This window comes from Oncorhynchus clarkii, chromosome 12 (assembly GCF_045791955.1).
Source record: "Oncorhynchus clarkii lewisi isolate Uvic-CL-2024 chromosome 12, UVic_Ocla_1.0, whole genome shotgun sequence".
In the NCBI taxonomy this organism is placed as follows: Eukaryota; Metazoa; Chordata; class Actinopteri; order Salmoniformes; family Salmonidae; genus Oncorhynchus; species Oncorhynchus clarkii.
In genome coordinates this window covers 5,264,283-5,291,038 of record NC_092158.1, presented here as the reverse complement: position 1 = coordinate 5,291,038, position 26,756 = coordinate 5,264,283, and the positions used below count along the sequence as shown (strand labels likewise).

Genomic DNA, 26,756 nt, shown 5'->3' with positions numbered 1-26,756 from the left:
AGATGGAGTCAGGGTAGAAGTGGAGGTTTCAGAGAGATGGAGTCAGGGTAGAAGTGGAGGTTTCAGAGAGATGGAGTCAGGGTAGAAGTGGAGGGTTCAGAGAGATGGAGTCAGGGTAGAAGTGGAGGTTTCAGAGAGATGGAGTCAGGGTAGAAGTGGAGGGTTCAGAGAGATGGAGTCAGGGTAGAAGTGGAGGTTTCAGAGTGATGGAGTCAGGGTAGAAGTGGAGGTTACAGAGAGATGGAGTCAGGGTAGAAGTGGAGGTTTCAGAGAGATGGAGTCAGGGTAGAAGTGTAGGGTTCAGAAAGATGGAGTCAGGGTAGAAGTGGAGGTTTCAGAGAGATGGAGTCAGGGTAGAAGTGGAGGTTTCAGAGAGATGGAGTCAGGGTAGAAGCGGAGGTTTCAGAGAGATGGAGTCAGGGTAGAAGTGGAGGGTTCAGAGAGATGGAGTCAGGGTAGAAGTGGAGGTTTCAGAGAGATGGAGTCAGGGTAGAAGTGGAGAGTTCAGAGAGTCTCACAGTCAGACACTGAATCTCATTGTGTCTCAGACACAGAGCTGCTATGTGCCAGGAAAGCAGCCCTGCTCTGCCTCCTCCTGTCAGCAAGAAGAGGTGATGTATTCCATCTCTCTTAGGTGTCTCTATCTCTTTCTCTCTCTAGGTGTCTCTATCTGTCTCTCTCTAGATGTATCTCTCTGTCTCTCTCTGTCTCTCTCTAGGTGTCTCTCTCTGTCTCTCTCTCTCTCTCTGTCTCTCTCTAGGTGTCTCTCTCTGTATCCCTCTAGGTGTCTCTCTCTGTCTCACTCTAGGTGTCTCTCTCTAGGTGTCTCTCTCTGTCTCCATCTAGGTGTCTCTCTCTGTCTCCCTCTAGGTGTCTTTCTCTGTCTCTCTCCATGTGTCTCTCTCTAGATGTCTCTATATGTCTCTCTCTAGATGTCTCTCTCTAGGTGTCCCTCTCTAGGTGTCTCTCTCTGTCTCCCTTTAGGTGTCTCTCTCTGTCTCCCTCCAGGTGTCTCTCTAGTTGTCTCTCTCTAGGCTTCTCTACCTGTCTCTCACTAGATGTCTCTATCTAGGTGTCTTTCTCTGTCTCTCTCTGGGTGTCTCTCTCTAGGTGTCTTTATCTGTCTCTCTCTAGATGTCTCTCTCTAGGTGTCTCTCTGTTTCTCTCTAGGTCTCTCTATCTCTCTCTCTCTCTCTCTCTCTCTCTCTCTGTCTCTTTCTAGGTGACTCTCTCTCTCTGTCTCTCTCTAGGTGTATCTCTCTCTGTGTCTCTCTCTCTCTCTCTCTCTCTCTGTGTCTCTCTCTGTCTCTCCCTCTGTCTCTCTCTCTCTGTCTCTCTCTAGGTGTCTCTCTCTCTCTCTCTCTCTTTCTCTCGGTGTCTCTATCTGTCTCTCTCTAGGTATCTCTCTGTCTCTCTCTAGGTGTCTCTCTCTAGGTGTCTCTCTCTGTCTCTCTCTAGGTGTCTCTCTCTAGGTGCCCCTCTGTCTCTCTCTGTCTCTCTCTAGGTGTCTCTCTGTCTCTCTCTGTCTCTCTCTAGGTGTATCTCTGTCTCTCTCTAGGTGTCTCTGTCTCTCTCTAGGTGTCTCTCTCTAGGTGTCTCTCTCTAGGTGTATCTCTGTATCTCTCTAGGTGTCTCTCTGTCTCTCTCTAGGTGTCTCTCTGTCTCTCTCTAGGTGTCTCTCTCTAGGTATATCTCTGTCTCTCTCTAGGTGTCTCTCTGTCTCTTTCTAGGTGTATCTCTGTCTCTCTCTAGGTGTATCTCTGTCTCTCTAGGTGTCTCTCTCTATGTCTCTCTCTTTAGGTGCCACTATCTGTCTCTCTCTAGATGTCTCTCTCTAGGTATATCTCTGTCTCTCTCTAGGTGTCTCTCTCTCTGTCTCTCTAGGTGTCTTTCGCTATCTCTCTCTAGATGTCTCTCTCTAGGTGTATCTCTCTCTGTGTCTCTCTCTCTCTGTCTCTCTAGGTGTCTTTCACTATCTCTCTCCAGGTGTCTCTCTCCAGGTGTCTCTCTCTAGATGTCTCTCTCTTGGTGTCTCTCTCTCTCTAGTTGTCTCTCTATATAGGACTAGGCTTTAGGAAGGCACTGCACAGATTTATTCCTTTTCAGCTCATTACAAGACATTTTTATTTTGGGATAGTTAATAGAGATTCTGCACAGCCGAGGAGAATTTAAAATCCAGCCAGAAAAACCGAATGTTTTTTTTAAACTCCAAGTTTCTCTGATAACACTAGTCCCGTGTGTATCGTCATTCCTGTGTTTTGAGAGACAATACATAGTTTGACAGGTGAAACCCTGGCTGTAACATAGTCAGTAGATTACCTAGGTCTATTTAATGAAACCCTGGCTGTAACATAGTCAGTAGATTACCTAGACATATTTAATGAAACCCTGGCTGTAACGTAGTCAGTAGATTACCTAGACATATTTAGTGAAACCCTGGCTGTAAAATAGTCAGTAGATTACCTAGACATATTTAATGAAACCCTGGCTGTAACATAGTCAGTAGATTACCTAGACATATTTAATGAAACCCTGGATGTAACATAGTCAACAGATTACCTAGACATATTTAATGAAACCCTGGCTGTAACATAGTCAGTAGATTACCTAGACATATTTAATGAAACCCTGGCTGTAACGTAGTCAGTAGATTACCTAGACATATTTAATGAAACCCTGGCTGTAACATAGTCAGTAGATTACCTAGACATATTTAATGAAACCCTGACTGTAACATAGTCAACAGATTACCTAGGTCTATTTAATGAAACCCTGGCTGTAACATAGTCAGTAGATTACCTAGACATATTTAATGAAACCCTGGCTGTAACGTAGTCAGTAGATTACCTAGACATATTTAGTGAAACCCTGGCTGTAAAATAGTCAGTAGATTACCTAGACATATTTAATGAAACCCTGGCTGTAACATAGTCAGTAGATTACCTAGACATATTTAATGAAACCCTGGATGTAACATAGTCAACAGATTACCTAGACATATTTAATGAAACCCTGGCTGTAACATAGTCAGTAGATTACCTAGACATATTTAATGAAACCCTGGCTGTAACGTAGTCAGTAGATTACCTAGACATATTTAATGAAACCCTGGCTGTAACATAGTCAGTAGATTACCTAGACATATTTAATGAAACCCTGACTGTAACATAGTCAACAGATTACCTAGACATATTTAATGAAACCCTGGCTGTAACATAGTCAGTAGATTACCTAGACATATTTAATGAAACCCTGGCTGTAACGTAGTCAGTAGATTACCTAGACATATTTAATGAAACCCTGGCTGTAACATAGTCAGTAGATTACCTAGACATATTTAATGAAACCCTGACTGTAACATAGTCAACAGATTACCTAGACATATTTAATGAAACCCTGGATGTAACGTAGTCAGTAGATTACCTAGACATATTTAATGAAACCCTGGCTGTAACGTAGGCAATAGATTACCTAGACATATTTAATGAAATCGTGGATGTAACGTAGTCAGTAGATTACCTAGACATATTTAATGAAACCCTGGATGTAACGTAGGCAATAGATTACCTAGACATATTTAATGAAACCCTGGATGTAACATAGTCAGTAGATTACCTAGACATATTTAATGAAATCGTGGCTGTAACGTAGGCAATAGATTGCAAAGCAGGGCATCCCCGAACTAAATTATTTTCAAATTGAAAGTTCACTTTCTCATCCATTAGGATGGAGGATGGAGTAGGATGGAGGATGGAGTAGGATGGAGTAGGATGGAGGATGGAGTAGGATGGAGGATAGAGGATGGAGTAGGATGGAGGATAGAGGATGGAGTATAGAGGATGGAGTAGGATGGAGGATAGAGTAGGATGGAGGATGGAGTAGGATGGAGGATAGAGGATGGAGTAGGATGGAGGATAGAGTAGGATGGAAAGATAGAGGATGGAGTAGGATGGAGGATAGAGTAGGATGGAGGATGGAGTGGGATGGAGGATGGAGTAGGATGGAGGATAGAGGATGGAGTAGGATGGAGGATGGAGTAGGATGGAGGATGGAGTAGGATGGAGGATAGAGTAGGATGGATGATAGAGGATGGAGTAGGATGGAGGATAGAGGATGGAGTAGGATGGAGGATAGAGGATGGAGTAGGATAGAGGATGGAGTAGGATGGAGGATGGAGTAGGATGGAGGATAGAGGATGGAGTAGGATAGAGGATGGAGTAGGATGGAGGATAGAGGATGGAGTAGGATGGAGGATAGAGGATGGAGTAGGATAGAGGATGGAGTAGGATGGAGGATGGAGTAGGATGGAGGATGGAGTAGGATGTAGGATAGAGGATGGAGTAGGATGGAGGATAGAGGATGGAGTAGGATAGAGGATGGAGGATGGAGAATGGAGTAGGATGGAGGATAGAGGATGGAGTAGGATGGAGGATAGAGGATGGAGTAGGATAGAGGATGGAGTAGGATGGAGGATGGAGTAGGATGGAGGATAGAGGATGGAGTAGGATGGAGGATAGAGGATGGAGTAGGATAGAGGATGGAGTAGGATGGAGGATGGAGTAGGATGGAGGATAGAGGATGGAGTAGGATGGAGAATGGAGGATGGAGTAGGATGGAGGATAGAGGATGGAGTAGGATAGAGGATGGAGTAGGATGGAGGATAGAGGATGGAGTAGGATGGAGGATAGAGGATGGAGTAGGATAGAGGATGGAGTAGGATGGAGGATGGAGTAGGATGGAGGATAGAGGATGGAGTAGGATGGAGGATAGAGGATGGAGTAGGATAGAGGATGGAGTAGGATGGAGGATAGAGGATGGAGTAGGATGGAGGATAGAGGATGGAGTAGGATAGAGGATGGAGTAGGATGGAGGATAGAGGATGGAGTAGGATGGAGGATAGAGGATGGAGTAGGATGGAGGATGGAGTAGGATGGAGGATAGAGGATGGAGTAGGATGGAGGATAGAGGATGGAGTAGGATAGAGGATGGAGTAGGATGGAGGATAGAGGATGGAGTAGGATGGAGGATAGAGGATGGAGTAGGATAGAGGATGGAGTAGGATGGAGGATAGAGGATGGAGTAGGATGGAGGATGGAGTAGGATGGAGGATAGAGTAGGATGGAGGATGGAGTAGGATGGAGGATAGAGTAGGATGGAGGATAGAGGATGGAGGATGGAGTAGGATGGAGGATGGAGTAGGATGGAGGATGGAGTAGGATAGAGGATAGAGTAGGATGGAGGATGGAGTAGGATGGAGGATAGAGTAGGATGGAGGATAGAGGATGGAGTAGGATGGAGGATAGAGGATGGAGTAGGATGGAGGATAGAGGATGGAGTAGGATAGAGGATGGAGGCCTTTTCATTAGTGATTGGGGACAACCACTGTACCTACAGTACAGACCTACATTTGGCATCCAACCAGTGTAGGTTATTAATCGACACGATATTCAAATAAAAACCTCAAAGCTTCATGAGATTCAATAGATTACAGGGTGTAGTTTGGAAGAAATGAACTCTGTTTGAATGGTCCTCTGGAATAACGCACAGATCCACATAACCAGCATCTAGTAACACTAGCCCCGTTCGACTAGTATAACAGCCCAGATTTATGCTGTGATCCACCTTGGATCCAATATGTCTAAATTGATTATTGATCATCTGTTAGTGTCTGCTTGACTTACATCAGGATTTCCTGTAGTCAAGTGACCAAATCGTCCTCATGGGTAGAAAGTTAGTCATATTTTTCATAATTTCATAATTAATAAAACATATGTCAAATGTTTTTTAATGTTTTATTATTATTTTTTAAACATTATTTTCAGTTTTCATGTGATGTATATAAAGTGTAATATTGGGATGCAAACTCTAAATGTAATACATGTCAACTCTATACATCTGACATGGTACAGGTGTCTTCTGTATTTTAAACCCATGACCAAGTGTGTGTGTGAGACGGATACTTTCTTTAGTCCATTTCTATAATCAAATATAAAAAAAGTGTATTTGTTTCATTGAACCAAATGTCAGGCTTGTACCAGATCCAAATGTATTAGTATGAACTGTAGGCCTGTAACTGATCACATTTCTGTAGGCTATATATATATATATATATACAATATTCTGCCCATATGAATACATTTATTTTAGACCCCAAAAAACAGCCGTACATGAATGTCATGAAATGCAGCAAACAAGACATTACGTTGTTTCCCATTCTTTAATACCCAGACTGACAAACACAAACAGTCAGTAGGCTACAGCTGGCTTGACAGCTGTCTTCATCACAAAATACAGAGGAAACTATAGGTATTGTAGCCTACGTGTCGCAGAAGCCTCCCCTCCCCTCTACTCTCCTACAATGGCCAGGACAGGCCCTGGGAATGCCTAAAGGATTGACTGACAACAACAAGCTGTCACTTACAGCCAGCCGTCTGCTGTACAGTAAGGCACTAGGCAGTATCACTGCCACAGCCAGTGGAGAGAGGGTGTTTATAATGATTCAGGCATTCTTCAATAATGGTGAGCCCCTCTCAGCGCTCAGACACACCTAATGACAGGTAGACAGGGGCTGTATCACAAATGGCAGCACATTCCCCAATAGGGCTCTATATAAGCAACAGGGTACCATTGGGAACACGGTCAGCAGATTCCGGTTAATGACAGGCAGGCACATCAATTACAGGGACACCTAGTCAGTTGTACACCTGAACTCCTTCAACTGAAATGTGTCTTCTGCATTTGACACAACCCCCTCTGAATCAGGGGAACAGTGGGTTAACTGCCTTGCTCAGGGCCCGGGGAACAGTGGGTTAACTGCCTTGCTCAGGGCCCGGGGAACAGTGGGTTAACTGCCTTGCTCAAGGGCCCAGAGAACTTTGGGTTAACTGCCTTGCTCAAGGGCAGAACGACAGATTTTTACCTTGTCAGCTCGGGGATTCGATCCAGCAACCTCTTGGTTACTGACCCAACGCTCTAACCACTAGGCGATTATTCCGCTAGCTGGTGATTGGTTGGTCAATGTCAAAGTTCAATGTGTTCAGAAATGAATGAATGAATGAATATAATGTCTTTATAAGTTAACAGTCCTCTGTGATGCTGCTGAATGACATTATATTGCTGTATATATTAGACATATGTTATATTAAAATCAATTTTCATTAATATTCATCAAACTGAATAAGATATTGACACAATACGAACAGTAGTAACAATCACTATGAATTCACTGGAATTCGCCGGAAGTCAGAGGATGTGTAGATGTAGGAAAGTAGCATTATATTGAAATCAAATTGTCTTCTTCTGGGGATTTTTTTGGGTGTACTGCAGTAGTAACAGTGAGACTGAACACTAGTTGTACCAGGGTCGGTGCCAATGCCAGTTCTGAATCAACTGGACACACCTGTTCGGAATCAACTGGACACACCTGTTCTGAATTAACTGGACACACCTGTTCTGAATCAACTGGACACACCTGTTCTGAATCAACTGGACACACCTGTTCGGAATCAACTGGACACACCTGTTCTGAATTAACTGGACACACCTGTTCTGAATCAACTGGACACACCTGTTCGGAATCAACTGGACACACCTGTTCGGAATCAACTGGACACACCTGTTCGGAATTAACTGGACACACCTGTTCTGAATTAACTGGACACACCTGTTCTGAATTAACTGGACACACCTGTTCTGAATTAACTGGACACACCTGTTCTGAATTAACTGGACACACATGTTCTGAATTAACTGGACACACCTGTTCTGAATCAACTGGACACACCTGTTCTGATTCAACTGGACACACCTGTTCTGAATCAACTGGACACACATGTTCCTTTCTCTAATAGCTCCCCCTGTAGACATTATGTCTGTTTCTAAGGAATCACACACATCGTATGGTCACTCTGTCATCCTCCCACTGTCTGTGTCTACTGTGACAATCTCTCTCTCTCTCTCTCTCTCTCTCTCTCTCTCTCTCTCTGTCTCTCTCACTCTCTCTCTCTCTCTCTCTCTCTCTCTCTCTCTCTCTCTCTGTGTCCCACAATCTTCCTTTATCTTCCCTTTGTGCCTGTCTCACTCACTCTGTCACCCTCCTCTTAATGCCACCTCCATCTCCCTCACTTTCCTTTATGTTGTTGCTCTTCAGGCCAGTGAAGGAAAGAGAGAGGAGAGAGTCGTCCCCACAGAGAGCAGCTTCTAGCTATGTTTAAGAGAAATCAGAAATTACCTTGCTCCCACTCAGAGAAAGAGAGAGAGAGAGAGAGAGAGAGAGAGAGAGAGAGAGAGCGAAAGGGAGAGATGGAGAGAGAGAGGGGGTGGGACAGAGAGATGGAGAGAGGAGAGGGAGATGGAGAGATGAGAGAGAGAGATGAAGAGATGAGAGAGAGAGAGAGAGATAGAGAGATGAGAGAGAGAGATGGAGAGATGAGAGAGAGAGAGATTGAGACAGATGAACAGAGAAAGAGAGAGAGAGATGGAGAGATGAGCGAGAGAGATGGAGAGAGATTGAGACAGATGAACAGAGAAAGAGAGATGGAGAGATGAGAGAGAGATTGAGACAGATGAACAGAGAGAGAGAGATGGAGAGATGAGAGCGAGATTGAGACAGATGAACAGAGAAAGAGAGAGAGATGGAGAGATGAGAGAGAGGCACCCAGCAGTTGGTCAGAGGTATTACAACACCAACCATTATTGACTATGTGAGTCACTCAATTCACCCGAAGAGCTTCCCTTTTAATTACGGAGAAATGTCACAGACATCCCCAGAGGGAATGGGGTGTTTGATTGGTCAATTTAAGACAACCAGCTTCCTGATGCAATGAGTCACTATCTTCAACACTCAGAGAGAAGGTTTGCAGAAAGCTTGTGTAATTAACCTGATATTTTATTCAATAATCGTGACTGACTGATTGTTTCCTTGGGTTTTTTTTCTATTGTAACTTTAGATGGATAAGAGAGTCTGCTAAACGACTCACTAACTGACTCTGAATAAGACTGTCTGCTAAACGACTCACTAACTGACTCTGAATAAGAGAGTCTGCTAAATGACTCACTAACTGACTCTGAATAAGAGAGTCTGCTAAATGACTCACTAACTGACTCCGAATAAGAGAGTCTGCTAAACGACTCACTAACTGACTCTGAATAAGAGAGTCTGCTAAATGACTCACTAACTGACTCTGAATAAGACTGTCTGCTAAATGACTCACTAACTGACTCTGAATAAGACTGTCTGCTAAATGACTCACTAACTGACTCTGAATAAGACTGTCTGCTAAATGACTCACTAACTGACTCTGAATAAGACTGTCTGCTAAATGACTCACTAACTGTCTGCTAAATGACTCACTAAATGTCGGCTGGTAATGTCTGCTAAATGACTCACTAACTGTAAGTCTCTGTGAATAAGACTGGATAAGACTGTCTGCTAAATGAGTCACTAAATGTCTGCTGGTAATGTCTGCTAAATGACTCACTAACTGTAAGTCTCTCTGAATAAGACTGTCTGCTAAATGACTCACTAACTGTAAGTCTCTGTGAATAAGACTGGCTAAGACTGTCTGCTAAATGACTCACTAACTGACTCTGAATAAGACTGTCTGCTAAATGACTCACTAACTGACTCTGAATAAGACTGTCTGCTAAATGACTCACTAACTGTAAGTCTCTCTGAATAAGACTGTCTGCTAAATTACTCTGAATAAGACTGTCTGCTAATTGACTCACTAACTGTAAGTCTCTGTGAATAAGACTGGATAAGACTGTCTGCTAAATGACTCACTAACTGACTCTGAATAAGACTGTCTGCTAAATGACTCACTAACTGACTCTGAATAAGACTGTCTGCTAAATGACTCACTAACTGTAAGTCTCTGTGAATAAGACTGGATAAGTCTGTCTGCTAAATGACTCACTAACTGTCTGCTAAATGACTCAGTAATTGACTCTGGATAAGACTGTCTGCTAAATGACTCACTAACTGACAAATGAAGTGCGTTCGGAAAGTATTCAGTATTCACCCCTTGACTTCTTCCACAGTTTGTTACATTACAGCCTTATTCTAAAATGTATTAAATAGTTTTCCCCCCTCATCAATCTACACACAATACCCCATAATGACATCACAATACCCCACAATGACATCACAATACCCCATAATGACATCACAATACCCCATAATGACATCACAATACCCCATAATGACATCACAATACCCCATAATGACATCACAATACCCCATAAGGACATCACAATACCCCATAATGACATCACAATACCCCATAATGACATCACAATACCCCATAATGACATCACAATACCCTATAATGACATCACAATACCCCATAAGGACATCACAATACCCCATAATGACATCACAATACCCCATAATGACATCACAATACTCCATAATGACATCACAATACCCCATAATGACATCACAATACCCCAGAATGACATCACAATACCCCCTAATAACATTACAATACCCCATAATGACATCACAATACCCCATAATGACATCACAATACCCCATAAGGACATCACAATACCCCATAATGACATCACAATACCCCATAATGACATCACAATACCCCATAATTACATCACAATACCCCATAATGACATCACAATACCCCATAATGACATCACAATACCCCATAATGACATCACAATACCCCATAATGACATTACAATACCCCATAATGACATCACAATACCCCATAATGACATCACAATACCCCATAATGATATCACAATCACTCTAGAAAATAATTGTTTCTAATTTTATTTTCAGAACATATTACAAGGTTGCTTTCAGAGTCCACACTGGGAAGTGTTATCTTGTTTCTGGGATAAAACAGCTAGTTTAAACATTTAGTTTAAAACTGTGTGGCACTAAAAGTGAAAAGTCACCTGCACATTAGCAGTCAGAGTTGGCCTGTTAGTTATTTAGTTAATACAATGAAAGGTATTCAACACTTGAATTTAAACTCAGCTTCAAGCACCGAAACAGATTACTCTTCTCATAATGATACGAACAGACACATTTAAATATGCAACAGTGTAAATAACCTCTGCACTCCGCAATCAGAATTGGATCTTGACTTTGACCTTTTTAATGGAATTCACAACTAGTTCTGAAAGCTGTCTGTCTTTCTGTCTGTCTGTCTGTCTGTCTGTCTGTCTGTCTGTCTGTCTGTCTGTCTGTCTGTCTGTCTGTCTGTCTGTCTGTCTGTCTGCCTGCCTGCCTGCCTGCCTGTCTGTCTGTCTGCCTGCCTGCCTGCCTGCCTGCCTGCCTGCCTGCCTGCCTGCCTGCCTGCCTGCCTGCCTGTCTATCTGTCTGTCTGTGCCTGCTTACATGCCTCTCAGTCTCTGTCTGTTTCTGTGTCTTTCCATCCGTCTGTCATTCATGAGTATGAATCCGTTAGTCAAGATCTTCCTCTACTGACGGGCTCTTCCTCCCGTGGACATGCCACCTGTGCCGTCTGCCAACTTGTCACAGGGCCGCTGGCATCGCTGTTAATGTATTCCTGGCACGGTGGGGAGGGCCTGCGGCGAAGGGAGCAAGCACAGCACCACGGTGCAGCTTAACATCCAGAGACACACAGATTACGCTCTGAGAAGAACATTTGACTCTCACCGAGAAAGTGATGGGATCATTAGGACGTCTCTCCTACAGTGAGCAAATTCAGTGTTGTTGAGATGGGTGTTTAAAAAATATAACGCTGGAAGGACAATATTTCAGTTACAATGATGTGATGATTTTGAAAAGTCTACACGGCAATTCCATTATCTGGTGTTGTGTCCACAGTACCGTTCTAAAGCCAGCCTGTAGCTGAGAATACACCCATGAAAAGAGGCAAGTAGCGACCAGAAGAGAATACACCCATGAAAAGAGGCAAGTAGCGACCCCCTGTAGCTGAGAATACACCCATGAAAAGAGGCAAGTAGCGACCAGAAGAAGAGAATACACCCATGAAAAGAGGCAAGTAGCGACCCCCTGTAGCTGAGAATACACCCATGAAAAGAGGCAAGTAGCGACCCCCTGTAGCTGAGAATACACCCATGAAAAGAGGCAAGTAGCGACCCCCTGTAGCTGAGAATACACCCATGAAAAGAGGCAAGTAGCGACCCCCTGTAGCTGAGAATACACCCATGAAAAGAGGCAAGTAGCGACCCCCTGTAGCTGAGAATACACCCATGAAAAGAGGCAAGTAGCGACCCCCTGTAGCTGAGAATACACCCATGAAAAGAGGCAAGTAGCGACCCCCTGTAGCTGAGAATACACCCATGAAAGAGGCAAGTAGCGACCCCCTGTAGCTGAGAATACACCCATGAAAAGAGGCAAGTAGCGACCAGAAGAGAATACACCCATGAAAAGAGGCAAGTAGCGACTGTCTACATTTACATATTCTAAATGGATACATTATTTCCAAAAACATGGAAAAAAATATGTTCTTATTGAAGACAGAGAAACAGACAGAGCAGTGGTTGACAGCCAGTCATTCAGACAGACAAACAACCAGCCAGACAAAACAACCAGCCAGACAAACAACCAGCCAGACAAACAACCAACCAGACAAAAGAACCAGCCAGACAAACAACCAACCAGCCAGACAAACAACCAGCCAGACAAACAACCAACCAGACAAACAACCAGCCAGACGAACAACCAGCCAGACAAAACAACCAATCAGACAAACAACCAGCCAGACAAACAACCAACCAGACAAAATAACCAGCCAGACAGACAAACAACCAGCCAGACAAACAACCAGCCAGACAAACAACCAGCCAGACAAACAACCAACCAGACAAACAACCAGCCAGACGAACAACCAGCCAGACAAACAACCAGCCAGACAAACAACCAGCCAGACAAACAACCAACCAGACAAAAGAACCAGCCAGACAAACAAACAACCAGCCAGAAAAACAACCTGCCAGACAAACAACCAACCAGACAAACAACCAGCCAGACAAAACAACCAGCCAGACAAAACAACCAGCCAGACAAACAAACAACCAGCCAGACAAAACAACCAGCCAGACAAAACAACCAGCCAGACAAACAACCAGCCAGACAAAACAACCAGCCAGACAAAACAACCTGCCAGACAAACAAACAACCATCCAGACAAAACAACCAGCCAGACAAAACAACCAGCCAGACAAACAAATAACCAGCCAGACAAACAAACAACCAGTCAGACAAACAAACAACCAGCCAGACAAAACAACCAGCCAGACAAACAAACAACCAGCCAGACAAAACAACCAGCCAGACAAACAAACAACCAGCCAGACAAACAAACAGCCAGACAAACAAACAACCAGCCAGACAAACAACCAGCCAGACAAACAAACAACCAGCCAGACAAAACAACCAGCCAGACAAACAACCAGCCAGACAAACAACCAGCCAGACAAACAACCAACCAGACAAACAACCAACCAGACAAAACAACCAGCCAGACAAACAACCAACCAGACAAACAACCAGCCAGACAAACAACCAGCCAGACAAACAACCAGCCAGACAACCAACCAACCAGACAAAAAACCAGCCAGACAAACAACCAACCAGACAAAACAACCAGCCAGACAAACAACCAAACAGACAAACAACCAGCCAGACAAATCAACCAGCCAGACAAATCAACCAGCCAGACAAACAACCAATCTGACAAACAACCAACCAGACAAAACAACCAGCCAGACAAACAACCAGCCAGACAAACAACCAACCAACCAACCAGACAAACAAACAACCAGCCAGACAAAATAACCAGCCAGACAAACACCCAGCCAGTTAAACAACCAAACAGACAAACAACCAACCAACCAACCAACCAGCCAGCCAGACAAACAACCAACCAACCAACCAACCAACCAGCCAGCCAGCCAGCAAGACATACAAATAGCCAGACAGACAGCCAGTTATCCATATGCATGCTGTAATATGAAACATTGTCTTATTAAATACAGACATACTATGGTTCCCAGACAGAAGGACAGACAGACAGACTATGGTTCCCAGACAGAAGGACAGACAGACAGACTATGGTTCCCAGACAGAGGGACCAACAGACACACTATGTTTCCCAGACAGAAGAACAGACAGACAGACTATGGTTCCCAGACAGAAGGACAGACAGACAGACTATGGTTCCCAGACAGAAGGACAGACTATGGATCCCAGACAGAAAGACAGACTATGGATCCCAGACAAAGGGACAGACAGACAGACTATGGTTCCCAGACAGAAGGACAGACTATGGATCCCAGACAGAAAGACAGACAGACTATGGATCCCAGACAGAAGGACAGATAGACAGACTATGGGTCCCAGACAGACAGACTATGGGTCCCAGACAGACAGACACACAAACTATGGATCCCAGACAGAAAGACAGACAGACAGACAGACAGACAGACAGACTATGGGTCCAAGAAAGACAGACAGACAGACTATGGGTCCAGACAGACAGACTATGGGTCCCAGACAGACAGACAGACAAACTATGGATCCCAGACAGAAAGACAGACAGACAATGGATCCAGACAGAAGGACAGACAGACAGACTATGGGTCCCAGACAGACAGACAGACTATGGTTCCAGACAGACAGACTACGGATCCCAGACAGAAGGACAGACAGACAGACAGACTATGGGTCCCAGACAGACAGACAGACTATGGATCCCAGACAGAAGGACAGACAGACAGACAGACTATGGATCCCAGACAGAAGGACAGACAGACAGACAGACAGACAGACAGACTATGGGTCCCAGACAGACAGACAGACAGACTATGGATCCCAGACAGAAGGACAGACAGACAGACAGACAGACTATGGGTCCCAGACAGACAGACAGACAGACAGACAGACTATGGGTCCCAGACAGACAGACTATGGGTCCCAGACAGACAGACAGACAGACTATGGGTCCAGACAGACAGACAGACTATGGATCCCAGACAGAAGGACAGACAGACTATGGATCCCAGACAGACAGCAGATCCTTGTCTGCACCACATTGGCTGAAATATGTTGAGAGTGTACGGTCACGATGCCAGACTCCTCGACGGCTGTTCCGAGTCTGACTGGCTCTTCAATCACAACCAAAGGGGGCTCCACTTGGCTGGATAATGCCACACTCAAGATTATCCTTTTAACAACATGGCTGACAACAGCTGCCAACTGGCATCACTTAAAAGAACACCAATGTCACTTTCAGTTGACGTTCCTCACTAGCCTGCTAGCCTAGTGGCGGTTTCCATGGTTTCACCAGGAGACCAATATGTCCTTTGGGGGAAAGGTGTAGGGGAAGAGGGGGGGGGGGGGGGGGGGGGGGCCTCATCTCGTTTTTCCTAACAGTAGAGAATAGGAAATGTAATTTAAAGATATCTCTGAACTGTCAGAAGACATCCCATAGTAAATCATGTGTCATGGATGGGTTTTACCATGAAATAGGGTGCCTATTTCAGCGCATTAAGCCAAACTGTTTCTGGTAAGGATGAGTGCAGTCTAACCATGTCATGTCCTTGGGCTGACCTGATCGAGAGCTCATCTACTTATCTCTCCAACTGGTGTGTCTGGTCTGACCCACTGGAGTACTCTCTGTCTGTATCTGTCTCTCTCTGTCTCTCTATGTCTGTCTGTCTGTCTCTCCGTGTCTGTCTCTCTGTTTCTCTGCCTCTCTGAATCTGCCTGTCTGTATCTGTCTGTCTCGGTCTCTCTCTCTGTCTGTCTGTCTGTCTGTCTGTCTGTCTGACTGCCTGTCTCTCCGTGTCTGTCTCTCTTTGTATTTGTCTGTCTGTCTGTTTCTGTCTGTCTGATGTTTGTATTATGTTTTGTGCTGCTACCATGCTGTGTTGTCATGTGTTGTTCCCATGTTGTTGTCATGTTGTGTTGCTCCAATGTTGTTGTCATGTTGTGTTGCTGCCATGTTGTTGTCATGTTGTGTTGCTACCATGTTGTTGTCATGTTGTGTTACCATCATGTTGTTGTCATGTTGTGCTGCTGCCATGTTGTTGTCATGTTGTGTTGGTCCCATGTTGTTGTCATGTGTTGCTGCCATGTTGTTGTCATGTTGTGTTGCTGCCATGTTGTTGTCATGGTGTGTTGCTCCCATGTTGTTGTCATGTTGTGTTGCTCGCATGTTGTTGTCATGTTGTGTTGCTACCATGCAGTGTTGTCATGTTGTGTTGCTGCCATGCTGTGTTGTCATGTTGTGTTGCTACCATGCAGTGTTGTCATGTTGTGTTGCTCCCATGTTGTTGTCATGTTGTGTTGCTGCCATGTTGTTGCCATGTTGTGTTGCTACCATGCAGTGTTGTCATGTGTTGCTCCCATGTTGTTGTCATGTTGTGTTGCTCCCATGTTGTTGTCATGTTGTGTTGAAACCATGTTGTTGTCATGTTGTGTTGCTACCATGTTGTTGTCATGTTGTGTTGCTACCATGTTGTTGCCATGTAGTGTTGCTACCATGTTGTTGTCATGTGTTGCTGCCATGTTGTTGTCATGTTGTGTTGCTGCCATGTTGTTGTCATGGTGTGTTGCTCCCATGTTGTTGTCATGTTGTGTTGCTCGCATGTTGTTGTCATGTTGTGTTGCTACCATGCAGTGTTGTCATGTTGTGTTGCTGCCATGCTGTGTTGTCATGTTGTGTTGCTACCATGCAGTGTTGTCATGTTGTGTTGCTCCCATGTTGTTGTCATGTTGTGTTGCTGCCATGTTGTTGTCATGTTGTGTTGCTACCATGCAGTGTTGTCATGTGTTGCTCCCATGTTGTTGTCATGTTGTGTTGCTCCCATGTTGTTGTCATGTTGTGTTGCTACCATGTTGTTGTCATGTTGTGTTGCTACCATGTTGTTGTCATGTTGTGTTGCTACCATGTTGTTGTCATGTTGTGTTGCTACCATGTTGTTGTCATGTGTTGCTGCCATGTTGTTGTCATGTTGTGTTGCTGCCATGTTGTTGTCATGTTGTGTTGCTGCCATGTTGATGTCATTTTGTGTTGCTGCCATGTTGTGTTGTCATGTTGTGTTGTCATGTGTTGCTGCCATGTTGTTGTCATGTTGTGTTGCTGCCATGCTGTGTTGTCATGTGTTGCTGCCATGTTGTTGTCATGTTGTGTTGCTGCCATGCTGTGTTGTCATGTGTTACTGCCATGTTGTTGTCATGTTGTGTTGCTGCCATGTTGTGTTGTCATGTGTTGCTGCCATGTTGTTGTCATGTTGTGTTGCTGCCATGTTGTGTTGTCATGTGTTGCTGCCATGTTGTTGTCATGTTGTGTTGCTGCCATGTTGTGTTGTCATGTGTTGCTGCCATGTTGTTGTCATGTTGTGTTGCTACCATGCAGTGTTGTCAAGTTGTGTTGCTGCCATGCTGTGTTGTCATGTTGTGTTGCTGCCATGTTGTGTTGTCATGTGTTGCTGCCATGTTGTTGTCATGTTGTGCTGCTGCCATGTTGTTGTCATGTTGTGTTGGTCCCATGTTGTTGTCATGTGTTGCTGCCATGTTGTTGTCATGGTGTGTTGCTCCCATGTTGTTGTCATGTTGTGTTGCTCGGATGTTGTTGTCATGTTGTGTTGCTACCATGCAGTGTTGTCATGTTGTGTTGCTCCCATGTTGTTGTCATGTTGTGTTGCTGCCATGTTGTTGTCATGTTGTGTTGCTACCATGTTGTTGTCATGTTGTGTTGCTACCATGTTGTTGTCATGTGTTGCTGCCATGCTGTGTTTCAATGTGTTGCTGCCATGTTGTTGTCATGTTGTGTTGCTGCCATGTTGTTGCCATGTAATGTTGCTACCATGTTGTTGTCATGTGTTGCTGCCATGCTGTGTTGCCATGTGTTGCTGACATGTTGTTGTCATGTTGTGTTGCTGCCATGTTGTTGTCATGTTGTGTTGTCATGTGTTGCTGCCATGTTGTTGTCATGTTGTGTTGCTGCCATGTTGTGTTGTCATGTGTTGCTGCCATGTTGTTGTCTTGTGTTGTTGTCATGTTGTGTTGCTGCCATGTTGTTGTCATGTTGTGTTGTCATGTGTTGCTGCCATGTTGTTGTCATGTTGTGTTGCTGCCATGTTGTGTTGTCATGTGTTGCTGCCATGTTGTTGTTAAGTTGTATTGCTGCCATGTTGTGTTGTCATGTGTTGCTGCCATGTTGTTGTCATGTTGTGTTGCTGCCATGTTGTGTTGTCATGTGTTGCTGCCATGTTGTTGTCATGTTGTGTTGCTGCCATGTTGTGTTGTCATGTGTTGCTGCCATGTTGTTGTTATGTTGTGTTGCTGCCATGTTGTGTTGTCATGTTTTGCTGCCATGTTGTTGTCATGTTGTGTTGCTGCCATGTTGTGTTGTCATGTGTTGCTGCCATGTTGTTGTCATGTTGTGTTACTGCCATGCTGTGTTGTCATGTGTTGCTGCCATGTTGTGTTGCTGCCATGCTATGTTGCTGTCTTAGGTCTCTCTTTATGTAGTGTTGTGTTGTCTCTCTTGGCGTGATGTGTGTGTTGTCCTATATGTATGTGGTGTTGTCTCTCTTGGCGTGATGTGTGTGTTGTCCTATATGTATGTGGTGTTGTCTCTCTTGGCGTGATGTGTGTGTTGTCCTATATGTATGTAGTGTTGTCTCTCTTGGCGTGATGCGTGTTTTGTCCTATATGTATGTGGTGTTGTCTCTCTTGGCGTGATGCGTGTTTTGTCCTATATGTATGTGGTGTTGTCTCTCTTGGCGTGATGCGTGTTTTGTCCTATATGTATGTGGTGTTGTCTCTCTTGGCGTGATGCGTGTGTTGTCCTATATGTATGTGGTGTTGTCTCTCTTGGCATGATGTGTGTGTTGTCCTATATGTATGTGGTGTTGTCTCTCTTGGCGTGATGTGTGTGTTGTCCTATATGTATGTGGTGTTGTCTCTCTTGGCGTGATGTGTGTGTTGTCCTATATGTATGTGGTGTTGTCTCTCTTGGCGTGATGTGTGTGTTGTCCTATATGTATGTAGTGTTGTCTCTCTTGGCGTGATGTGTGTGTTGTCCTATATGTATGTGGTGTTGTCTCTCTTGGCGTGATGTGTGTGTTGTCCTATATGTATGTGGTGTTGTCTCTCTTGGCGTGATGTGTGTGTTGTCCTATATGTATGTAGTGTTGTCTCTCTTGGCGTGATGCGTGTTTTGTCCTATATGTATGTGGTGTTGTCTCTCTTGGCGTGATGCGTGTTTTGTCCTATATGTATGTGGTGTTGTCTCTCTTGGCGTGATGTGTGTGTTGTCCTATATGTATGTGGTGTTGTCTCTCTTGGCGTGATGTGTGTGTTGTCCTATATGTATGTGGTGTTGTCTCTCTTGGCGTGATGCGTGTGTTGTCCTATATGTATGTGGTGTTGTCTCTCTTGGCGTGATGTGTGTGTTGTCCTATATGTATGTGGTGTTGTCTCTCTTGGCGTGATGTGTGTGTTGTCCTATATGTATGTGGTGTTGTCTCTCTTGGCGTGATGCGTGTTTTGTCCTATATGTATGTGGTGTTGTCTCTCTTGGCGTGATGTGTGTGTTGTCCTATATGTATGTGGTGTTGTCTCTCTTGGCGTGATGTGTGTGTTGTCCTATATGTATGTGGTGTTGTCTCTCTTGGCGTGATGCGTGTGTTGTCCTATATGTATGTGGTGTTGTCTCTCTTGGCGTGATGCGTGTTTTGTCCTATATGTATGTGGTGTTGTCTCTCTTGGCGTGATGCGTGATTTGTCCTATATGTATGTGGTGTTGTCTCTCTTGGCGTGATGCGTGTTTTGTCCTATATGTATGTGGTGTTGTCTCTCTTGGCGTGATGCGTGTTTTGTCCTATATGTATGTGGTGTTGTCTCTCTTGGCGTGATGCGTGTTATGTCCTAAATGTATGTGGTGTTGTCTCTCTTGGCGTGATGTGTGTGTTGTCCTATATGTATGTGGTGTTGTCTCTCTTGGCGTGATGTGTGTGTTGTCCTATATGTATGTGGTGTTGTCTCTCTTGGCGTGATGTGTGTGTTGTCCTATATGTATGTGGTGTTGTCTCTCTTGGCGTGATGCGTGTGTTGTCCTATATGTATGTGGTGTTGTCTCTCTTGGCGTGATGCGTGTGTTGTCCTATATGTATGTGGTGTTGTCTCTCTTGGCGTGATGCGTGTGTTGTCCTATATGTATGTGGTGTTGACTCTCTTGGCGTGATGCGTGTGTTGTCCTATATGTATGTGGTGTTGTCTCTCTTGGCGTGATGCGTGTTTTGTCCTATATGTATGTGGTGTTGTCTCTCTTGGCGTGATGTGTGTGTTGTCCTATATGTATGTGGTGTTGTCTCTCTTGGCGTGATGCGTGTTTTGTCCTATATGTATGTGGTGTTGTCTCTCTTGGCGTGATGTGTGTTTTGTCCTATATGTATGTGGTGTTGTCTCTCTTGGCGTGATGCGTGTTTTGTCCTATATGTATTTGGTGTTGTCTCTCTTGGCGTGATGTGTGAGTTGTCCTATATGTATGTGGTGTTGTCTCTCTTGGCGTGATGCGTGTTTTGTCCTATATGTATGTTACTTATTTTACATTTGTAATTCCATCCCCCGTCCCCGCAAGAGGCCTTTTGCAAGGCTGTCCTTGTAAAATTAGTTCTTAGCTGACTTGTATGTGGATGTGGATATATGTGTGTGTGTGTGTGTGTGTGTGTGTGTGTGTGTGTGTGTGTGTGTGTGTGTGTGTGTGTGTGTGTGTGTGTGTGTGTGTGTGTGTGTGTGTGTGTGTGTGTGTGTGTGTGTGTGTTGTAGATGTATCTCCAGATGGAGAACTAACCAACAGCCCGGGAGCTTGCTAGCCTCCCACAGAGTCAGCAGAATGCAATTCTTACTCACATCTACCTCCCGATGCTGTTGACAGTTCTACAACAGCAGGGCTTCAGTCTACCTCCCGATGTTGTCAACAGTTCTACAACAGCAAGGCTTCAGTCTACCTCCCGAAGCTGTCAACAGTTCTACAACAGCAGGGCTTCAGTCTACCTCCCGGTGCTGTTGACAGTTGTACCACAGCAGAGCTTCCATGTACCTCCCGATGCTGTCAACAGTTCTACAACAGCAGAGCTTCCATCTACCTCCCGATGCTGTTGACAGTTCTATAACAGCAGAGCTTCCATGTACCTCCTGATGCTGTCAACAGTTCTACAACATCAGAGCTTCCATCTACCTCCCGATGCTGTCAACAGTTCTACAATAGCAGGGCTTCCATCTACCTCCCGATGCTGTCGACAGTTCTACAACAGCAGAGCTTCCATCTACCTCCCGATGCTGTCGACAGTTCTACAACCGCAGAGATTCCGTCTACCTCCCGATGCTGTTGACAGTTCTACAACAGCAGAGCTTCAGTCTACCTCCCGATGCTGTTGACAGTTGTACCACATGCAGGGCTTCCGTCTACCTCCTGATGCTGTCAACAGTTCTACAACAGCAGGGCTTCCGTCTACCTCCCGATGCTGTCAACAGTTCTACAACAGCAGAGCTTCCATGTACCTCCCGATGCTGTTGACAGTTCTACAATAGCAGGGCTTCCGTCTACCTCCCGATGCTGTTCACAGTTGTACCACATGCAGGGCTTCCGTCTACCTCCCGATGCTGTTGACAGTTGTACCACATGCAGGGCTTCCATCTACCTCCCGATGCTGTCAACAGTTCTACAACAGCAGAGCTTCCATCTACCTCCCGATGCTGTCAACAGTTCTACAACAGCAGAGCTTCCGTCTACCTCCCGATGCTGTCAACAGTTCTACAACCGCAGAGATTCCGTCTACCTCCCGATGCTGTCGACAGTTCTACAACCGCAGAGATTCCGTCTACCTCCCGATGCTGTTGAAAGTTCTACAACAGCAGAGCTTCCGTCTACCTCCATATACTGTCAACAGTTCTACAACAGCAGAGCTCCTGTCTACCTCCCGATGCTGTCAACAGTTCTACAACAGCAGAGCTCCTGTCTACCTCCCGATGCTGTCAACAGTTCTACAACAGCAGAGCTTCCATGTACCTCCCGATGCTGTCAACAGTTCTACAACAGCAGAGCTTCCATCTACCTCCCGATGCTGTTGACAGTTCTACAACAGCAGAGCTTCTATGTACCTCCCGATGCTGTCAACAGTTCTACAACAGCAGGGCTTTTACAGCGTGTTCAAATCAAATGTATTCATCACATTCACAGTTTTCAGCAGGTATCCAGCACAGGCAGAAGAGGACTGGCCACCCCTCATAGCCTGGTTCCTCTCTAGGTTTCTTCCTAGGTTCTGGCCTTTCTAGGGAGTTTTTCCTAGCCACCGTGCTTCCACACCTGCATTGCTTGCTGTTTGGGGCTTTTAGGCTGGGTTTCTGTACAGCACTTTGAGATATCAGCTGATGTACGAAGGGCTTTATAAATAAATGTGATTGATAAAAGGGGCAGTGAAATGAGAATGTGCTGGCTTCCTCAACAACGCATTGTCCACCATTTGGGTAGTGGACAAGTGGTCACTTCATGCGAGTGTTCACAGTTACAGTCACTCACCCTTCTAGATAACTTGAAACAGTCCAACCAGGTCTTGTGTCTAGCCAACGGATTTAGCCAATTATCTTCAGCCGGCTGGTGTGAGACCGTGGCAAATTTGGTTTGTCATTGGGGCTTGTTAGGGCCCGTCAATAAATTACACAATAGAAATGGGACAATGTCTTCATGTCGCACATCTTTCAGTTGTCTCGTTCAATTATTTCAATATTTGTAGATGCATTTTTACAATGTATAGTTGGTTTGAGTTTTTTACGTCTTTGAAATTTGGAGCTATTGACATAAAAAAAAAAAAAAAATTGTCCCGTGTACAATGTGTCATTTACTGATGGTGCCTAACTAGCCTCATAGGGATATCGAATGTCAAACCAAATTGACCATGGGCATTACGATCGGGTCGCGTGCAGCTGCATTTAGAATTGATTATTACTTAGGTGCTGCCAGCTGTGCGCATGTGGGCAAGGTTGAAAAAAGAACGAACCCAAGGAAAACTGTCAAGGTACCCTTCATTCCCGTGACATACCATTTGTTCATTTCATCTGACAAATCTCAGTTTTGGAAGAAACTGACTTCATGACAAAAAAAAATTATCCTATTTACACTTTATAGTAAATGTTGACACTAGCATTAATGTTTCTGACTCCTGTAGATGCCACATAGGCTGTTTTCAAAACCAGAAGTTGCTTTTTAGGGGCAGTCACTCTTTAAAGGGTCAATCTGCAGTAGCTATATCAATTGTACTTATACATGAATAATATGTAGCCATTGATTCTTGAAGAATTTAACTCAGAAATGACTCGTGAGCTTAGTTCAACTGTCGTTACCCCATCAGAACCCAAAACATAAACTTGTTTTACTCCAAAGTACATGTGAACAAAAATCTGTATGGCCTCAGAACATAGTTAAAACCATCATTTTGATTTAATGGATTCCTTACATCCATAACGATGTCTATGACGTTTCTCCAGCCTCAGCTTTTTACCAAAACAGTGGTGGTTGTTATGCTTCTTTTTTTATTGTTTCAACTGCTGATTGCCCCTTTATAGTCCAAAATAAGTCAAACTTGTCCAAACTGAAACAGCCACAAAAACAATTGACACCATAGAGTTATATAGACGTCTCATCTTTGTACCTGTGCCATTACGGAGAATGTGACAGCATGGGCAGCACCATTGGGGCTCCATTTTAAAGGTGCATGCGCCATTCTCTACCAACTGAGCTACAGAGGACCACCATTTGAGTAGTGGACAAGTACACACTCCAGAAAAAAAGTGTAGATTTATTTATTTTATTTTTTATTTAAACTTTATTTAACTAGGCAAGTCAGTAGGAACACATTCTTATTTACAATGACAGCCTACCAGGGAACAGTGGGTTAACTGCCTTGTTGTGCGGTAGTGGTTCTCAATCGGTGTGAACAATCTTTTGAACAATCATGAGTCAAAATTGCATTTAACTCTACTGTACTGTATCCTACTGTACTCTACTGCACTGCACTGTACTGTACTGTACTCTACTGTACTGTACTGTACTGTACTGTACTGTACTGTAATCTACTGCACTATACTGTACTGTACTGTAATGTAATCTACTGCACTGTACTGTAATCTACCGTAATCTACTGCACTATACTGTACACTACTGTACTGTAATCTACTGCACTATACTGTACTGTACTATACTGTAATCTACTGCACTATACTGTACTGTACTGTAATCTACTCTAATCTACTGCACTATATACTGTACACTACTGTACTGTACTGTACTGTAATCTACTGCACTATATACTGTACACTACTGTACTGTACTGTAATCTACTGCACTATACTGTACACTACTGTACTGTACTGTAATCTACTACACTATACTGTACACTACTTTACTGTACCCTACTCTACTCTACTGCACCCTACTGTTCAGGAATAGGACTCTGACAGATAGAAAGGGAAGAATATGCATCTTGTGGTGTTAAGGAAAACCCTTAGATACGAGGTCCCTAGAAATGGGCAGTAGACATAAGGCCCTGGAAAGAAGGGCACTAGACACAAGGGCACTAGAAATAATGCCCTGGAAAGAAGGGCCCTAGACACAAGGGCGCTAGAAATAAGGCCCTAGAAATAATTTGAGACGTCCCTCAAGAAACCAATACAAAACTGGATATAAGATGATAATACTATCTCACAATAGCTTTATATTCAGAGGGGTTGGGTTAAATGCAGAAGGCAAATTTCGGTCGAAGGCATTCGGTTGTTCAACTGACTAGGTTTCCCCCCTTTTCCTTTCTCTATGACCTACGGTATGAAATCCCCTCTTGATTAGGAGCATACATACCACAGCTTTCACCACCCTCAACAAGTGCAACCTATAAAAAACTTCCCCCGAAACCGAGTGAAATGGAGGACATTCGTCACTGTTTCCAGGATTAAGTAAGTAAGGTCTTACCAGAGACAGTCACTTTAGCCGTGCGGCTGACTATGGCCCCCACTCCCTCCAGCGCTGCCAGACACTGGTAGAGCCCCTCGTCAGGTCGGTGGTGTCGTGAGTGAACCACGTTCTGGACCACTAGAGACCCGTTAGGGAACTGCTGTCTCCTCTCGTCCACCACGGCGCTGAGCAACACCCCGTCCTTCTTCCAGACGATGACTGGAATACCCTGATCTGACTGAGCCTCGCAGTCCAGCTGGAGAACACCGCCCCGTAATGTCACCGTGTCCTGGGGTTCCAGAACCAAGCTGAAGTCCACGAACACCTGGCCTGTCTGGGACGGAGATGACGATGAGGTCTCTGCACCTGGAGGAAAGAGAGAGGTGGAGGAAGGAGAGGTTTAGTCTCAGAGCATAGGATCATTGATGAGTCGATTGTATTCAATACATAGTCCTGCCTCAATTAAAGTTGGTAACAAACTAGAATCATAAAATACAAGGTGTTATACGACACCTAAAATTATACCACTAAACCACTGGACCCAAGTCCTACCCGAAAACATTGCTTTATACAGACACTTTGTAAGATTTATTTTATATTTTATAAACAATACCAAGCATACACATAGAAACATCAACTACATCACATCTACCCACTAGCTCACACCCCATATCCAGCTACTCACTAGCACATACCTCATATCCAGCTACCCACTAGCTCCATCCCCATATTCAGCTAACCACTAGCACACACCCCATCACATCTACCCACTAGCACACACCCAATCACATCTACCCACTAGCTCACACCCCATATCCAGCTACCCACTAGCTCCATCCCCATATTCAGCTAACCACTAGCACACACCCCATCACATCTACCCACTAGCACACACCTCATATCCAGCTACTCACTAGCACATACCTCATATCCAGCTACCCACTAGCACACACCCCATCACATCTACCCACTAGCACACACCCCATCACATCTACCCACTAGCTCCATCCCCATATTCAGCTAACCACTAGCACACACCCCATATCCAGCTACTCACTAGCTTACACCCCATATCCAGCTACTCACTAGCTCACACCCCATATCCAGCTACCCACTAGCTCCATCCCCATATCCAGCTAACCACTAGCACACACCCCATCACATCTACCCACTAGCTCACACCCAATCACATCTACCCACTAGCTCCATCCCCATATTCAGCTAACCACTAGCACACACCCCATCACATCTACCCACTAGCACACACCCAATCACATCTACCCACTAGCTCACACCCCATATCCAGCTACCCACTAGCTCACACCCCATATCCAGCTACCCACTAGCTCACACCCCATATCCAGCTACTCACTAGCTTACACCCCATATCCAGCTACCCACTAGCTCCATCCCCATATTCAGCTAACCACTAGCACACACCCCATCACATCTACCCACTAGCACACACCCCATCACAGCTACCCAGACCCACTAGCACACACCCCATATCCAGCTACCCATTAGCACACACCCCATATCCAGCTACCCACTATCACACATTCCCCTATCCAGCTACCCACTATCACACATTCCCCTATCCAGCTACCCACTATCACACACCCCCATCTCCAGCTACCCACTATCACACACCCCCATCTCCAGCTAACCACTAGCACACACCCCATATCCAGCTACCCACTAGCACACACTCATCACAGCTACCCAGACCCACTATCACACATTCTCCTATCCAGCTACCCACTAGCACACACCCCCATATCCAGC

General features: G+C 44.7%; 1 protein-coding gene across 1 annotated transcript in view; it reads right to left on the bottom strand.

Moving 5' to 3' along the window:
• Window positions 1–26,756, bottom strand: part of LOC139421845 (DCC netrin 1 receptor) — a 729,366-nt gene that overhangs the window by 533,976 nt on the left and 168,634 nt on the right. The window contains exon 2 of the mRNA XM_071172971.1: window positions 24,990–25,337. Coding sequence (XP_071029072.1) covers window positions 24,990–25,337 — 348 coding nt within the window. The remainder of the gene's footprint in view (window positions 1–24,989; window positions 25,338–26,756) is intronic.